Source organism: Pelecanus crispus, chromosome 4, assembly GCF_030463565.1.
Source record: "Pelecanus crispus isolate bPelCri1 chromosome 4, bPelCri1.pri, whole genome shotgun sequence".
NCBI lineage: Eukaryota > Metazoa > Chordata > Aves > Pelecaniformes > Pelecanidae > Pelecanus > Pelecanus crispus.
Genome location: NC_134646.1, coordinates 42,468,904 through 42,487,974, shown reverse-complemented (window position 1 = coordinate 42,487,974; position 19,071 = coordinate 42,468,904). Strand labels below are relative to the sequence as shown.

Sequence of the window (19,071 nt, the reverse complement as noted above, 5' to 3'; positions counted from 1 at the left end):
CATTTCCTCTTGTCCTATCGTTAGCTACTTGTGAGAAGAGACCAACACCCCCCTCACTACAACCTCCTTTCAGGTAGTTGTAGAGAGCGATAAGGTCTCCCCTCAGCCTCCTCTTCTCCAGGCTAAACAACCCCAGTTCCCTCAGCCGCTCCTCATAAGGCCTGTGCTCCAGACCCTTCACCAGCCTTGTTGCCCTTCTCTGGACACGCTCCAGCACCTCAAGGTCTTTCTTGTATTGAGGGGCCCAAAACTGGACACAGTATTCCAGGTGCAGCCTCACCAGCGCCGAGTACAGGGGGACAATCACCTCCCTGCTGCTGCTGGCCACACTATTCCTGATACAGGCCAGGATGCTGTTGGCCTTCTTGGCCACCTGGTCACGCTTCTGGCTCATGTTCAGCCGGCTGTCTACCAATGCTGCCAGGTCCTTTTCGCCCAGGCAGCTTTCCAGCCACTCTTCCCCAAGCCTGTAGCGCTGCATGGGGTTGTTGTGACCCAAGTGCAGGACCCGGCACTTGGCCTTGCTGAACCTCATACAGTTGGCCTCGGCCCATCTTCTCCCTCCACTGGAGGAAATCTAAGCATGCAGGCCAAAAGCAAGCTACTGGTGGCGTCCCCGTTCTGGAGACCTGAAGATTTAGGATGCCAGGCCATGCCAGGCAACCTGCCTCACAGTGCAAGTGCAAACTTAGGATCTTTAGACACAAGAAAGCCCTGTAATCCACTCCTGATGGGTCTTGGCACAAGTGATCCTTGAGCTGCTCAGGCTGGACTAGTTTTTGACACACCCACAGCGAGAACTGGAAGCAGCCAAGGAAAGCCACGTGAGCGGATATTTAGTGAGCTGAAGGGAGGGAAGTCAGACTGTAATTTTGTACTACTCTTGGCAGCCAAGTCCTTTCTTGAATCTTGGCCATAGTTTCTGAAATGTGTTTAATTTACCTTTTGTGCGAGAGGTGCTGGAATGTGGAGGAGGGATGTTGGTTCTGCACCCTTGGACACCAGCACACGTACCACAGCGGACCGCAGAACAGATGTTCCTCTGAGTCCAGGAACTGGAATCTCACATTACTGGACAGTATTGCAACACTGTGAACCCCTCTATTGCTGCCATGCTGCAGTCAGGTGAGAAGTTCATCTAGCCCTATATTTTGCCCTGACCACATCCTCAGTGGGTGAATGTAACAGATATGTCACCCTGATTTACCCTCCTATCTTCCACTGAGCAGCGATTCAAAGGCTTAGTGAGCTGTAGGTTGCCATTGGTCCAGCTAATCTCCATTATTTCTACTTTAGGTCTTGCAATGACTCTCAACAAGTTCCATGACCAATTATGCACTTTGTGAAAATGGACTTCATTTCTTGTTTATTATTTTGCATCTTTCTCCTGGAAAAGATGAAGAACAATTACTGCTAATGCAAAATGAGCAGCCTTGGCACCAGATAGTCCTGACTACTCAGATTCCAGGCCTGAGGGTCCGATAAAAACCTCAGTGAAACTAACGGGAATGTTTCCAGAGTAGCTTTACCTAAAGTCTAAAGGCACAGACATACTGCACTCCTAGAATCCCACAGGCACATAATCCTATTCAGCCTTTTAGTAAAGAATGATTAGCAAAAAGGTCTACAAAATCTACTTATTTCACAATACTAAACTGCTTCCAGTGCATTCCCAGATGTCAAATTCCCTCTACATTCCCAATGCAGGAGCCAAACTCTTTAGCTTCTCTTTTTGACAATTTCCACTCTGCACAGAGGGATGCATGATTACAAAAATCTGTGGTGCCTTAACTGAATATGAAAGTAGGACAAAGATAAAATAACATGAAGCATTAACCATTAATTCAGGGAAAATCTAGCACTGTGATGAATGATTCCTAATCATGGATGTGTTTAAGTCATTGCTGAAGTACAATGCCTGGGGCATGGAGAGGCAAAATAAGGAGGGCTGAAGAAAGATCAGCACTGCAAGGCCATTTAACTCAATATTCTCCCATTATCACCGTTAGTAAAAGCAAACAGTTGTTGTTTCTAAATATCTCATTTTTATACTGCCTATTCAAATACTTGCTATACTGCTCGAAACTTTAGCCCCTAGAGGCATAGGATTACCTCAACTTCTCAGTTGCCATTTTCTTCTCCCGTAAAGCAGGCTCTAAAAATTGAACCTTGAAGCAAGCTCACTCAAAACCCTCACAAGCTAGGAGGCAGACAAACCCACTGCAGTTTTTTATGCCATGACTTTCAGAAAATCTCCTGAGTGTTTTTGGTTTCTGGGTTTAATTATAGAAGTTAGAAATACTGGAACAGAGGCTGTGTCAATGACCAAACTTACAAGTCAAATTAACAAGCAGTAAATTATTCACAACAGATGTAGCTCTACATAAACAGAAATGTACAGGGGGGATAAAATACCTGCAAGGAGACGATCAGAACAAGCTGTTTGCAAGGTTCAGGAAGGCAGAAAGCAAGCGCTGCAGTGATGTTTCTAGGTCCTGCGTTTCCAGTGCTAACTACAAGTAGGAAACAGGCTCTCCAGGAGCAGGCTTACTGAGAAGCTCTAGATGGCTGCTCTAACTCTTAGACAGGCAGTCATTAAACGGCTGCTATGCTACAGCCTCCGCAGGCCTGAGTCAAGCTAAGCTCAGATATGGAAGAGAATCAGGCTTGTGGAAACCGTGCCTTTTAACTTCAACTCCTCTAAACCTGCCTGTCATCCTCCAAATCCTCTTCCTTTCATGGGCTGGCTCATTATTAAGTGTTCCTAACACACCTGTTAGATCTATTAAAAAACCTCAGAGAAAGAAACTTGGTAGCAATACTTTCTTACATACTATCTCAGTTTTAATTTACACTTTAATGTATGTAATTATGAGCTCAGGAATAGCCAGGACTATATGTGAATTCACATATATCAACGTGAACACCACAACCTAGGAAAAGGGAAACACAATTCAGATGCAGTGCTTTTATTTGATTTACTGTGTTATTATAATCCTGATCACTGTAGTTACAAGCAATGCGTAGTACCACAGGTTTGCAAGCACACTGCACACTGTGCTTTCTAATTCTAAGTATTGATATGGAAAAAGAAGAGATTTGTAATACTGCGGAACGGAGAGACACGCAAAAATGTATGCCCTATCCTCACCGACCTTGCATAGATGAAAAGCATCTCATTCTTATCCATGACTTTACTTGAAAACCTGCATGGGAAAAGCGCGCAGAAAGATGTATACTCCAAAAGGAGGATGTTCTGTCACAAAATTAAGGGGCTATGGATGGCTTTCAATGGGATACCAACACTAATCCCAGTCTCGTTTCTCTGTTCAAACCGCAAATTAATCGGCACACGCATCTCACTGAGGATGTTTATGGCATACTTTGCAGACATGCACAGCCAAAGAGGTCACATTTTGAACCTGTAAATTACTCACACATTTTACATTTTAAATAAACCTGTAGATTTATTGTACAATAGTACAGCATGTGCCTTTTTAACCAAAAGCTCAGCATCACACAACACTTTAATCTTCCATTTAAACATACACAGTCCTACAACACAGCTCAGTTCAGCTAGGAAAGCTACATAATGAATTAATTTATTGAGAGTCCTGGCTACGCTGTTCTTAAGGATGTTTACCTACAGAAAGAACAGTGGCAGTGGTTCTGGTGTGGTAACATTTAATCACTTCAACCTGTTCTCAGCACAGTAATAGCAAGCAGTCATCTAGAGCGAAATGAAGAGATCATTTAAGGGACACTACATTTAATCGCAAATGCATGAAACAGTAGACGAGAGGATCTCACACATGTAATACAACTAAGGATTAGAAATGTCATGAGATCACTTTGATGTAATGTCTGCACAAACTATGCCACACAATCCACCACACAGGAAGACCAGATGCATGACAGGCATCGCATCATGTAGTAATATTGTTTGGATTGAAATTGTTAGGTTTAGAAGGGGCAGAGCAGGGTGTTCTGCACAAATATACACTTGCCTTATTACGTTAGTTTACAGGTCAGAAACACTCCTGTAGCCATTTGACCACATGCCAGCAGTCTCTTGTTTTAACTCATTTTTATACTGTTTGCTTTGATTTTACCTGGTTCAGTCCAAAACAGTATCATGACTTCCAGACACAGAGTGTGTTTTGTGCTACGTATCCTAGCCTTTCAAATGGTCATGAACAGCCAAGCTGGTGTAACTGGGCATGCTTTATGCACACTGCTGTGCACAGCTAGCCACAAGTTGTTCAAGACATGTTCAGATAGGATTCTTCATTTGCCACAGGGCTTCCTCATCGCAATAGAGATTCCAAGTTCATCACTGCCTAACGACTTACAGCAAGTGAAGTTCCCCTGAAGTTTGGAATTAAATCTCTACTACCCAAATGAGCTACAGATTACACAGCAAATTCTTCATCAGAGAAAGTTAATGCCTTCTTATTGCTGTTCAATTTATCAATGTGTGTCAAATGTTAAGCCTGTTACTTTAAAGGATGAAGTGCTATTTTTATTAAAGAATTTCAAATTCTCAAAAACCAGTAGATTTTTAAATATCCAGAGGAGGTAAATTTGGATCCTGCTCCTGAACATGTGATTTTTCACTTACGGCAGGAGCCTGATAGTGCATGGTTGGTTAGTTCTGAACAGTACTGAACTCCTACAGCACCAACTAAAATAATATGCTAATCAAAACACAGACAGTGATACTAAAGAAACAGGGGCAGGAAATCTATATTGAACATCTGACCTTGAATGAAAATAGACCAGCAATAGTGTGTAAGCTTTCAAACAGATGAGATGCTTAGCTGCTATCAAGTAGCATACCAGCAGTGGTTTCAGAAGAATTATACCAAACTTGCACCCACTACAGTTCATATGTATTCCCTGACTCCACAAATTTCACTCATCTTAGACAAAATACTAAAGCAAGTTAATTCAAGTATACTAAAAAAAAATGGGAGGAAGAAGGGTCTTTTTAATTCGAAGCTGCTTTTTGTATCATCTTCAAGTATTTTGGGAAGATTTCACCACACTGATAAAATTTTCATGTCTGTCTTGCTTCTAGCTTTAGGTAAGTCTAACCAGCAGAAGAAACAAAGTTGGAAACAAAACCATTCTTGGCTTGTGAGACTAAATGCATGTCCTCAGTAGACTTCCAGCTCATTGTCTAAACCATAATGTTTTGGTAGCTTTCGGTGAACATATGAACTTCTGGCTGATGATCTAGACACCACTGACACATGTGAAGATTGTTGAAAATGTAGTTATCTAATTAAAACGGACATCACCTGAAACAATTTTTTTTTCTTGCTGTAAAACAACACAAGCAGCATATTAACAAGATGCACAAGCTCTTTGTCTTCACCCATTCACAATTTTTAATTTTGTTAATAAGTAATGAGAAATAATTAAAACCTGATCTTGAAATACCATTAACAGTTTAAGGAATAAAGCTCTGCTATTTCCTGAATTCATTCCATGCCGTCTTTAATACACGAGCTTATGTAGATTCCTTCTGCTTACTAAAATGATGTCAGCTTATGTTTCTTACATATTTAAATAGCCCCAACACCAGAGACATACAAAATGTTATACTGAACTTTAATCCTTGTAAAACATAATTACACCACACACTGTTATTATAAATCTTTTCAATAACATCCATTATAGAACTCAGTAAAGAGCACTGTCTATTACTATGCACTGTCAAACATTTCTGGCAGTATTGGGAATTGACTACAGCGTATTACTTTTTTAAAATTAAGAGTTAACCTACATATTCTGAACTTGCAAATAATACACAACAGATTGTACTTCCATATAGGCTGCAGAGACATTCACTCATTTTTTTCTGATTTGTATATGAGTAAATTTTCTATAACAATATGAAAGAAAATTAATAACTTATTTATCTAGCTAGGAGGCTAGTAGTTATTCATAATCATATTAATCAAAAGATGACTGAAAAATTCAAAGTTAATTATTGTGAAGTGCACAAAATCTAGAATATAGGGACTTTCCACAGTACATTATACTAAGTCAACATATAATAGATTAAAAGCTGTAAAGCCAAAATCTTCATTTAAAAATTTAGTGTTTCTGACATCATCTTCCACCATTCCATCAACTCTTCTTTCTCCTCTTCTTTTCTTTCAGACAATGACTCCAGTTCAAAATCAACCTGGGTAAGAAAAACAATCAAAACCATCAGTAAGATTTGTAGAGAGAGAGAAGTGTAGGCTTTTAAGAGTCATTTATTGAAAGAAGTTGTTTAACACAGACATGGGGCTTAGGGATGTACCTTCCATTTTAGGCAAGGTTTATTTCAAAGTCTCTCAGGGCTGATTTAAATATGTGCAATACAAGCATATCAGTACAGTAAACTTATCTAAAAACTGCACACAGGTGAGCAAGATTTCCAAAAGAAACCAGACACCTGTCCAGACTTTGACTTGTCTAAATACTTCAAAAAATATGGGCCAATGAAATTAAAATGGAATAATAGCCAGCCACATAAATCTTCTAGCATGGAATAAAAAGTATCATCAGCGTCTCGCTGTCTAACACCTAGCAGTGCAGACCCCCAGCATATCAAAACACGTATTCAATTTTATGCCATCAAGAAGATCCAGGGAGCTTTACTGACACATGGCTCATTAGTGTAGAGATGATGTGCTAGTTTAGTATATCCTAGCATATGATACACACTAGAGAAATAAGCATTTATTTTAATTGTTGAGAGTGGAATCCACACCTGTACAGAGGATGATTTAAAAGTCTTTCTGAACTCTTAGAGTTCAGTAAGTAAGTAAGTAAGTCAGTAAGTAAGACCAGCCTAGGTCTTACTCACTATACATGTTGGGTATCTAGACAAAGAAGAGCTCCGTGACTATCTTTCTGCACAGAGCTGAACACTGGTTTTAACCTACACAGGTAGTCACTTGACAATTTAGATAAAAATACCGAGTCTCAATGAAAAACTCAACATCTCTTAGTTTTTATGTTGCACTATTTAAAGATATTCTGTAGTCTTCTATCTGATTGGCTATTCACACATCAACCAATTAAAAAAAGTATAAGTATCTCAATATTACCCCTCGCTGTGACTTTTCATTTTCAGTAAGACCAACAGAAGATGAAATGAGTTTGCAATGAGATTACTCTCAGTTGCTTGTGCAGCAAGTACTAGAAGATTAGACTTCCATTCTGTCTTCTAAATTAGCATATTCTGAAATATTATGAAAAAATCACCTCCTGCTTACATGTATACCATGAAGGAAAAAACGTAAGAGACTTTTTTTGTTTATATATAATAGATGATAAACCAACGTACACATGAGGACTTACCACAACTGCAGGGCTAAAGGGAACAGCCACTTTTTTAGTTATTGCTAGATAGCCTGGTGCTGAGGCTGTAAGTTTGTAATTTCCAGGAACAAGTAATCTCCAGTAATCACCATCCTTGGCTATAGAGAAGAAAAAAATATCCAAATAAATATGTATAAAACTAATTATGCAGCTAAGGAGAAGGGATTGTATATCTTGTAAGTGTCTTTTGTATTCCTGTCAGCCCTTTCCTTTTGTCTGTCTGAAAGGATTCTTCTGTAAGGGCTGTATAAATAGATCATTACAGATTTTCTTCTTTTTAGGTAACAGATTTCAACTCTGAAGTTGAAGCCTCCATGAAAGATTTTGCTTGCTGGGGCTGAAGGCTCTCCAGCACACTGAAGAAAAGGACAATTTAGGACATTATTCTACTTTAGAAGCACTCCTGGCCAATGTGCAGCTCCTATTAAGTGTCTGAGTTTCAGCTGGTAACGCAATGTGGATTTTTAATGCCCCTCAGTATTCTGGAAATCCGAATTTAAATAAATTTTATTCTCATAAAATGTAAATAAATAGGACCACCTTTCTCAATTTATCTTGCTGCAAAGGCTATAAATGATCATTTCCTGGAACATTCCACATGTATCACCCCTGGAGTATCATTATCTACATGTTTCAGTATCCAGGCAATGCCTAGGGCTTCCTTCTTCCGTTTAGCTAAACAAAGAAATGAAAGTTTGAACCACTCAGATCAAAGAAAGGCTCCTATTGCACTGAGTGTTGCTGCAGACCATCTTTTTCAGTCACAGAATAAAAATGCATCATCCTCTTCTCTAGAAATGACCCTCTCCCATTTTCACAAAGAATCAGATCGTCCCTCCACCAGAAGTGGGCAATCATCTAATTTGTCACAGGCTAATACTCTGAATTTCTCTGTCTCCATGCAGAATTTCAGAAAACATTGCAAGACTATTCTAAAGGTCAGTTAGCAGTGCCATTTAAAAAACTTGGCCACGCTCTTACTTAAATGCTTTTTCAGCACATCTGCAGTTACACAGCGCACAGAGGGAAATATCACTTAAATGTCTGCAATTCGCACGGTCAAAAAATGTCAGTAGTCTGTCCAGTTGTTCCCAGACTTTTCTCTTCATAAAACAGAAAGGAAAAAAATTACTGCTGCAGATAATGATCTATTCTAATTCCTGGCACTGGAACAAAGCTGAATTTTAACTCATGAACTAAGGAACAGGGAAAAAAAGTCAAAGAACATTTATCCTTCTTTTTGAATGTGCTAAAATTCAAGTACTTGTTTTCCTCACTGTTTTCACCATACATGATTTCCAGCCTCATACACACACAATGATGTGAAAGAATTCATGATTAGATGCTTTTTTGTATCGTAGAAGCGTGAGCTGTAGTATCATATGCATCACTCTCATACCTCAAAATATCTCTTTGCACAGCTTACCCCCTTTTTATTATTCATGAAAATTTATGTCCAGCCTCTATACTTTTTGTCAGTGAAAGAAGGTGGCTAATGCTATCATAGACTGTTCTCCTGCTTGGCAGAATTGTGGCTCTCTTTGCAAGTGATGTGAGAACAAACACAAATCGAAGCCAACTGAAGGGTCCATCAGTCCTGTTTCATAGCATTCTGCATCTCCATAACAGTATAGTGAGACATATCATTGAGAAAATTACCATACTGTTAGCTGATATATAAAGCATTGGCATTTTATTATTGTTTTTCTAATTAATATCTTGTACAAACAACAAAAAAATGCCATTCAGAATAAGAAACCATAGTTCTACAAGGAAGACTGCAAGTTGGCATTGCGCGAGCTACCTGTGAATTCATTCCTAGAATAAAGCACACCACCACTAAAGAGGTGACACACCATTTTCTATAAACACCAACATGATACTTCCCTCTTTTAGAACTGCCCTTCTAAAAAAAAGGTCACATAATTGTAAACAGCAGAGTATTTCTCTTTACAGGAGGAAGTTAACATAAACTGAAAATCTGTCAAGAATTTACATACCAAAAGGTATGATTACATCATAAGTAAAGTAACTGTTTTGGACTAAAATTTAGCCTTCAAACTCAAAATGGCACTGCTGACAGTACTTTAAATCCTGGTGGAGTTGTGAAACACTACTTGCACCACAAATCAGAAGACAAACTGAGCATGAATAACCAAGAGCTGCCAGAACCAATTTGTGCCATAGATCCATGAAGTCCCAACAACCAATCTCCTGCTACTTTGAGAGCAAAATACAAGAGAAAGATTCATGAAAACCTGCACACAACAAGCTTCTTGATGCACAACATGTTCCTGGCTTCAAAATTTTGCTCCCTTTAAGCTTGAGCTAATAAGACCTGAAATGGATCCAGGTTGCCACGCAGAGGGAGTGACAGTATATTCTAGCACTTCTTGTTTTCCTGAGGTACAGCACTCACCTGATGTAATGTCATGGCTTATCCCCTCCACGGAAATTGTAGCATTCGCTATTGGATTGCCCTGAAGATCTTTAACAAACCCCTTCACCCCTCGATGAATCTAAAATAAATAAATAAAGTCAGCAACACATGGGAAATCACTGGAAAATTCTTAAGAAAAGATAGCATTTTCATCAGTGAAATATCAGTTGACAGCTCTAACGATGCGTGTTATGGATCCCACAGTCTACTTGATGACAACTATCAAGGAGAATTACTAAACACCATAATGGAACAAACAGTGAAGAGGAAAAATAATTCAGCTGGTAGTTATACCAATTCTCAGAAATATGCAGCAAATCATAATATATCTGAACACTAACTTGAAAGTCTTTGTCACTGGGGATTAATGAATGTGCTGAAAAGCTTTGACAGACAGACTGAAAAAGCTTTTTTTAATTTTTTTTTTAGTTTCATCAGCTGTAAGAATTTAGGGCTAATAATGGACATAACTGCTTAAAAGTGAAACATTAACAAGGTTAAATGTGGGCACTTGGACTTTGATGGGCAATCCCTGTGTGAGATGCTTAAGGTCTCTATTGTGTGCCCAAAACATCCAGGTCTTTGAGCTAGGACCACACAGAGTCACAACACTCCCCACATGGCCTGGGGTGGGTCATGTCCTACTTCCTTCCTGCCTCTTAGGCAATGTACTCCAGGCAACAGCACCAGCAGAACCTAATCTGTCTGTTCCCCGCATATACGAAATTAAAGCACTGATCTGACTGCAGCATATGGAGAGACCAGTCCGGCTGGCATTTCTTAAGCATGGTCTGAAAGCAGACTGAGCTCCTCAGAGGCAAGAGACTGAGGACCAACTACCTTTTCACAGCTTGAGATAGGAAACTCTCAGCACTGGGGAGAATGGGACGTTTTGACCCTGTGCAGAGATGCATCTCACTGGGAGCCTGGAAATTAAGCGGGGAAATGCTGTGGAATTCAGGCTTCTCTCTGATTCTGTGATATTTGAAAAGACTTGTGGATCACAAATTCTATTTTGAGACTTTGATGCTCTCCTTTACGAACCTATATAGTGTATACAGCTGCTATAATTTAGATCACCAGATTCCTCTAATTTACACTGTGGGAGAAACCTGACAACAGATTGGTTTAGAAAAGCAGAAAGTACATATTTGCACTGTCCTCAGCAATCATGGGGAAGCTGGAGCACAGAGCTGGACCTCTTATCCTGTAAGAGGATAAAAACCAATGCCAGATAGACCGTCTGAACTTCAAGCATAAAGCCAGCAGCTCCACAGGAGCAGGGGAAGTTGGCAAAATAATCTCTTACACATCAGTAATTTGCAAATGCAGTGACACCATAGTTTTCCACGAGTCAGAGAAAATTAACCCATGTGCAAAGGAGCTGAACAATTTGAGATGGATCCCATCATAAATGGGTAAAAACCTGCAGTGCAGATAGAGTTTTTCCTCAGCCCACACACACCTTACTAACAGAACTGTATAACAGACATTTCTAATATTCAAATATTTCAGCTTTCTCGCTAACTAAAGCATTTCTCCACAAATAAATTCTTAGAGAAATGAATGTGTTAACTCGGCCAGCACTGCTAACTAACTTTCTCACTCTTACTCTTCTGATTCTCTCCCCCATCCCATTGGGGTAGCGGGAGTGAGTGAGCGGCTGCGTGGTGCTTAGCGGCTGGCTGGGGCTAAACCACGACAGTGTCTTTCTGATTTTGCAAGCCCAGGTGTGCAGATGTTAATGAAATCAGATATATTTGTGATCTTTAACTACAATATCCAGGTTTCAGAAAGTCGAAACTCCCACACTGCTTGGAACCGTCATTTCAGTGCAGCCTGTTACATTGGCATGAAATGACTAAAAAACCCCATAGTAACAACAACAACAAAACAAAAAAAACCCAAACACACACACATACAGATCTTTTTCTGGAGTCTTAACTTCTAACAACCCATCAGCACAAGACTGTCTAAACCCATGACTAAGCTTTACACTTCTAACCAGATTTTGTACAATTTTTAATGGAATCATCACACTGACAGCTTTACATTTAATATCAGCAGCTCATGCAATCAGAGAACAGTGGAGTATCTAAAAAAACAGGATTAGAGATGTCCCTCGACATTACACAGAGCTGCCAGGCAGTTCCAGTCTAATCCAGCCATCTAGGCTCCCTGCACATCCAGGGATTCATCCCACGTCTGTAGGCACACCTTGCTGTCTGTAGAGGGCAATCCATCTCTCTTAGTATACACATCAGTGCTGCGGGAATGAATTGTACACTCTGGTGATGTGTATTTCTTTTCATTGAGGAAGCAGACACAAATCATTTAAATTAAACGCCTGGCAGCTTAAGGTGAGATGAATTCCATACTACAACATCATCTTTCTTTTCCACTCAACTTCTACATATTTAGAAAGATCACACAGGATTTACCACCTTAGAGACATACAAGAATTTTGGAGCACCAATTGGATTAATATGAAATTTTGAATTAGATGTTCACACAGCACAAAGTTTAGAAGTTTTATGTACAACAACTAGAGTTTTGCCATCCTTTTTTTTGTTACCTGCTCAATGTAATTGATAAGGGAGTTCTTGTTGTCCTCCCAGTAGCCCTTCAGAGTTTCTTCAGGTGGGAATTTTTCACAGCTAAGCTCCACCGTGATTTCAAAGCAGTTGCTGCTGAGGTAATTGAAATCCTGCATTCCTGCAATGCCAGAAAAGAGAGTTAGTGATGCATTTTGCATTGTTCTAAAGTAAAAAGAGTAAAGGGGGGCATGCAAGATGCTGGGGCTGTTAAGAAAAGAATAGCTATAAATACAGTTGGTGCAATTCTATTTAATCAACTTAGTTCTGAAATCAGAGGCATTAAATCAGAGAAACCAACAAGACAATTAATTCCCAAAAACACTTTCTTCCCACAGAAAGTTTAGAAAAGACTTAACACCTGGCCTGTATACTTCTACCTGACACATGTTTTTGGATAGCTGACATATAAATTACTTTTTTTTCCTCTTCAGGAACAGAAAATTATTTCCGTTTATGGCTAAAATATTTCCAGATGAAAGTAAAAGGTCATCACTTTGTAAACCAAGAAGAATGACAATTAATTATAAAGCAAATGCATGAAAAATTGCCTTTGAAAAAGAGGTTTATAAAGACTGGTCAAAACCATGGGGTATTTTTTCTGAAAATACAGGGCTTCAACTTAGCAACACTTTACAAGAAAAGCGTCTGTTTGCTAAGGAATATTCTCTGTCAAGCTTCTTGGCTTAGATTCCAAATATTTATGATTTTCCACCAAAAAAACCCCCAAAACCCAAAAGCAAACTTCCTATAAACTTCATTTACGTAGAAATTTTTCCATGGATAGGGGAATTTCTCACCCACTCAATGCCTCTGCAAAATCAATAATCAACACATTAAAAGAAACATCATTATTGATGCAATTTTAATAATAGGAATTTAAAAATATATACAGTAGCATCATCACTAGGAATAAAAACTTGATGGGAAAGATGCACTCTTACACTTTTGAGCCCCTTCTCTTACTACATGGAAACATTGGCTGTTTTCTCAAATCTCAAATAACCAAAGTGGTTTCCAGTTTTATAACTGGATCAACCAGCTGGAGAGGGACTGTGGCTGTCCCCAGGAGGGTTATAAATATATTCTTTGCAGAAGCTGATGTAGAGTTAGCGCTTGCCTTCCCAGTCTGTCTAGCTAGCAGAGTCAGTGGATTCTCAAACGGAGAACCGAAAAGAAAAAGGCTACCAAGCATTTTAAGCATCCCCATGGAGGTGACTGAGGGATTTAAAAGTGCTTCAAACACAGCTAATTCATTCAGCCCTATGTTCCCCCATGCAAGCTACACAGGAGACCTAATCCAGCCTCTTTACAGAAGCACCGGTGTTTTGCATCGGTCCAGAAATGTCCAGAGAGCTGATGTCATATCTGAAAGAGAACACCGAGGGCAGTGAACAGATTGAGTCAGGTGGGATTTCGCCAACACATTAGGGTGAGCCTATTTTCTGCCAACCAGGCAACGAGATTCCTAACTACTGATAGGAACAGATTCCTATTCAGATTCCTAAAAGAACATTTTTATTTCTAAGCCTTTGTTAGATGGCTGAAAAATGAGGACACAGAAGGCAAAGGTACTCCTGGGAAAGATGGCTCTGATGTCCCACCATGCAGAATGCAAGATGGACCATTCAGCAGTATACAGCGAGAGAGCAGCGGAGTCATGAGTAAAATCCTGACAGCAGTGCTGATTGCCAGGCATCTGTTCCAGACACTAGATAATGTTGTTTTTCTTGATTTTTGCCTTTCTTCTACAAGAAAGAAAGAATCCACGAAGAGAACTGGGAGCTGAAGGGTATGATGTAATTTTACTGTGGTGCCAACAACTCTTGACCATTACTGCTCCAATTCTCTGGAAGTTTCTCCCTCCCCCCCCCTCCCCAAAGCAAGGTGATATGCAGGGATGCCCTAGTTTCTCAAGAACAGAATAAAGAAGCAATATATTTTCCTGCACAGTTTTGTGCACAATGTCCATATTCTATAGTTTGTTTCCCAGCTCCTGGCCTGGGCCACAGTTTATGTGTGTTGCTCCTGAAAAAATTCAGCTTGCATCACTGAGCTGCAGGTGACGATCTGAATCTCTGGGATGGAGAATGGGATGAAGATAGCCTAGATCTAAACTGTGGCCTACTACCTCTGTAATCTGGAGAGCATCGGGCTGGCTACATACGATTTGCACTCTTTACCTGCCTGTTCAATGCGGAGATTAGGTGCAATATCCAAGAAATCAATACATTTCAAAAGATTTATTCAACATTGCAGCAACTTTGCTGCTACTGGTCAAGCTCTCTAACCACCCTATTCCTTCTTGTTATGCACACGGCATGCATCACATGCATGCACACCACCACACTCCCAAAGCCTCTCGTTTTAACAAAAGATAACACAAAACTAACTTTCCTATACTTTAACAGGGACCACTCTGTGAAGATGAGAAAGAATTAGAAGACCTCAGATATAACTGAGATTCATGCCCTTCACCGCTGACCAGGAGGACTTTTCTTTGAAGCTGAGCTACACAAACATTCCTCTGTTGCACTGCTCTACTGTCCTGAAGGACTACAGTGTCGCTATGTTAGTACTCAACATAAATAAGCTTAGAATATGGGACAAAATTTATTTCTTCAGCTTTTAAAAAAGGAACTCCAACCTTCACAAAGAAAGTGGAGTGCAGGGTGTGCCCCTGGCGTCCAGACATAAGAATTACTTAGACTTTGGATTACAAACTACAGCACTAAGCTGGTTCAGCTTCTACAGATATAAAAACAGTAACTTTCAGCAGGACAGGATGAACTTGAGCCTTGTGCATAATAGGGAGAACACATGCCTCCTGCATGTGTCACATAAAATCCTAAAAAAAATTACGTAACGTAGCTTTCAAAACTGGTAACATGAAAGGCAATTCAAGTTAGGAACTAATTAATTGCGGGCCAAGAGTGATTTGAGAGTATCTGAAAATAAAAAGACATTTAAACAATAGCCTAATAGTACAGCAATGTAAGCTGCTTTGAAACGCTATTTTTGTAATGACATGAATCTTGATTAGACTCAGGTGACTCTGTAATGACAGAACAAGCAGAACAGGCATGTGGCTAGCCACTAATTCATTACTATCTGTTCTTCTCATTTATATTTCCAAACAGAAACGCCACACAATAGGTACATTAAAAAAACATTAGTGATGTTGAAAAGTTATGCACTCAACAGCTAAGGAAATGCCAAAATTAAAGCTGTCGGTGCAAATTTAATTTGTCTTTCTTATGCATAAGTGAAATCATTCATTACATGCTGACAGGGAGAAGACCAGTGTTAAAAACAGCATGGATTTTATGTACAGGACTGTTTTTCCCTGGGGTCTGGTGACTACCAAGGCCTTTCCTGAACACAGAGGAATGACCCCTTTGCCTTTGCTTGCTGCTCTCTAAAAAACCTACAAGGATCAACTAATTACAGATGACAACTAATACAAAACAAGTGTAACAGGCATCCCAGTTTCAGATTTAGCACAAAGATGCTGTTGGGTGAGCTATTTTCTCTGTGCCCCTGCTCCACAGAAGAAAGTAACTACTAAGCGGGTAATGGTGAGAAAAACCTTACAGTCAAGAGCATTAAGGGACAGAAGCAAGCATCAAATATTCCTGTACATCATCTGCTCTCTCCACCCCAAAACCTGAATGGAGAACTGCTACCTTTGCCTGACATCAAGGAGGAAATCCTGAAGTTTTACAAGAGGGCAAGGACAGAACATGAATGCAACGGAGGGTTCATCCTTACTTCCAGTTTGAGACAAGGGCTGCTACCAGACTTTCCTGCCACCAGACGTTCAGCTTTCCTACTGAAAGAACCCAGGTGTTCAGAAAAACATATGCAAAAGCAACCCATACTCACAGGAGAAAGCCACCCATATATTATCCCTGCATGCTGAGGAACCAATGAAGACTGCTGCTGGCCCACCATGCAGTGCTGTCTTCTACAGAAGGTAGAAGTTCCTGTGGGCGAATGATACGAGCAAAGAAATTGATGCAGCACAACTAGGGGCACCATAATAAGCTCTATAGGGCAACAGCAACCTGAATAATTTATTAGAAAGAAAAATCAGCCCTTCCTAGGTCAGAGCTCTTGGTCTGATGAGGTACTGTCAAAGGTAGCATCTAGGAGAGCGCAGCCTCTCTCATTTAGTTCAGCTGGCCTCCACTCTCTCCTTTTTCCTTCCCTCACCACTGCTCTACTAAAGCCATGCGCTCCTTTCTACACCAAACATAGCTCCAGTACCTACTCTTACCTATTTTCTCTCTCTATTCCTAGTCATGTTGCTCCAGTTCTCCTCGTTTCTCTATAAACTTGTGGCAAGTCCTCTTATATTTTGCCTCCATTCAACCCAGGGAGATCAGACAGGGATGCAAGCCTAACCTGCAGATGCCCACAGGACGCTGAGCTACTCTCACGTCCCCTCACAGGGCCCAGAACAGCCCACAGCAACCCAAAGGTGCAAAGGCAGAGAAGCACCACCTTAGCTCCAAACCGGAGCAGATGCCATGCAGACAATGTCTTTGCAAAGTTTCTCCTGATAAGTTCTGAACTCTGGTAAGGATATATAATGAAATAGTTTTCCTAAAGCAATTCAAATGGCTTTTCAACAACTTATACCACTGCTAACTTTGAGTGTGTTATCATACGGATAGCAAAAGGTCACTGATACAACAGAGAACTTACATGCCACATTTCAGTTTCCAGACAGAGTTTTTCAGACTAAAGCTTCCAAGAAAATTTTCACTTGAACTAAGCAATATTTAGTTATTTTCCTTAGCACTAGACATGGAAACAACAGAACTGTTTTTGCAGAATTATTTTTGGTTTTTTAAGTCAGCCTGTGGCAAACATTACCACGGAGGTTTCGTTCAAAAGTCACAGCTTGCCAGCTGATTTCTACACTTGGAAAAAGAAAACAGATTTGTGCTGTAAGGTCCAAAGTATATTGTCGCGTCTCTATTTTTTGTTAGCTGCACCATAGGATCACACATCCTGCTTAGAACTAGGATTTCTGTCTACTAACTTCTCTACAAATACATGAGAAAAAGAAAGGGCTCACTTGGGGAATTTGCAGTCTAACTTAAAATAAGATCCAAAAGGAGGAAATAATTCAAACTTTCCAACAAGTTTTTCCGATGGAAAAATGTGCCTTTGGCATGTGCAGTTTAGTCAGGATCAAAGCATTTCATCAAAACAATGGAAAGACTGGGTTTTTATAGCATTTTCCTAAGGAAAAAAACCCTGAACTTAAATATGTCCACTTTTTTATAGTTAATACGTAATATTTCATTACGATAATTTTTGGACTGAATTGAAACAAAATTTAACTATTAAACCTCTCAATATTTTGTTTATAGTCAGTTTTTTTCAAATTACGCAAACTCTGTTTTGTCAAGGGTGTTTTAATGGTTCCAACTTAAAGTCTGTGGAACGCTTCACACACAGGGAAATGTTTGCTTTTCAGTCATATTCAGAAATATCAACATTTTACGTTATAAGCAGATACCTGCGGTACCACAGCAGAGGAAACATGCTGCCCCTGTGAAGATTGGGGATAACAGCTCTAAGAATAAACAGGTGATTGTTGGCTGTGTGAGCACTACTAGTCATTGTTCTGTTTCTAATTTCTTCACACGAGCTTAATTATTTTCCTCTTCTACTACACTCTTTACTATAATAGGAACAGAGTTAGGCTACCATCTATGCTGTCTAATGCTTTGAGAGATTCCTACTCATTGCAGGCAAAAAATTTAAAATTCGCTCACAGACTGTAATTGAATATTAAGAGGAATGCAGACAATAAAACTGGTACGTGTGTTCAAAGTTATCTGGTACAAATCAACAAAGCCAATGCGCAGGCAAATCACTCCAAGGCAAGCTGAGTTTCTAGCTCAGAAATCCCCAGTTTAGTTGCACTCCGAAGTTCCGTCCGAGTTTAGCAGACACAGAAGACTCAAAGATTTAGATATCCTAACACCTTTTTCCTCAGTTTACAAAGAAAACGACATATCAAAATTCTCAGTAAAAAGAAATGAAATGTTTCAGTATTTCAGGCTACTTTTCTAGACTTCTCCTGGAAAGTTAGTTTTGAAGTGGCCATAGTAACTCTGCTGTTCCTCTTAGCACAGAAGGCTCTACCAAAGTCTAGGAGAACACTACCTGGGCAGGAATCAGGCACTAATTAAGCCACAAAGTATGGAAATGCAAGTATCTTCACAGCTGGATTTTGTTCCCATGGAAATCAAAGGCCAAACTCCCATTGTCAATAGCATTGCAAAGTCAGGCCTTTTCACTTCTTTCAAGGTTGGATGCTTTCATTATCGAGGTTAAAATGGTCAGTAGTCTGCTTTCTCTCATCAGAGTTTGTTAGGGGATTTCTTACTTTAAAAAAAAAAACAAAACAAAACCAAACCCTTAAGCTCTCATGATAGCATAGCAATCACTCACCCACTGTAGAACTATTAAATTTGCAATGACCTGAACCCTGACTGAAGAAACACTGTAGAAAAAGCAATGAAAGAGGAATATTTTAATAGGCAACACAATGAGCTTTATGGGATTTTGTAGATGTACTGTGGTAAGTGATCAGCCTTTGATTTAGCCTTAACCTTACCAACAGTTGTGGAT

At 39.8% G+C, this 19,071-nt stretch overlaps 1 protein-coding gene across 1 annotated transcript in view; it reads right to left on the bottom strand.

Moving 5' to 3' along the window:
- Positions 1-6,097: 6,097 nt before the first annotated feature.
- Positions 6,098-19,071, bottom strand: part of CPE (carboxypeptidase E) — a 57,330-nt gene continuing 44,356 nt past the window's right edge. The window contains exons 6-9 of the mRNA XM_075709290.1: positions 12,399-12,538; positions 9,803-9,902; positions 7,363-7,481; positions 6,098-6,196 (exon numbers count right to left, since the gene is read on the bottom strand). Of these exons, the coding sequence (XP_075565405.1) occupies positions 6,098-6,196; positions 7,363-7,481; positions 9,803-9,902; positions 12,399-12,538 (458 nt within the window). The remainder of the gene's footprint in view (positions 6,197-7,362; positions 7,482-9,802; positions 9,903-12,398; positions 12,539-19,071) is intronic.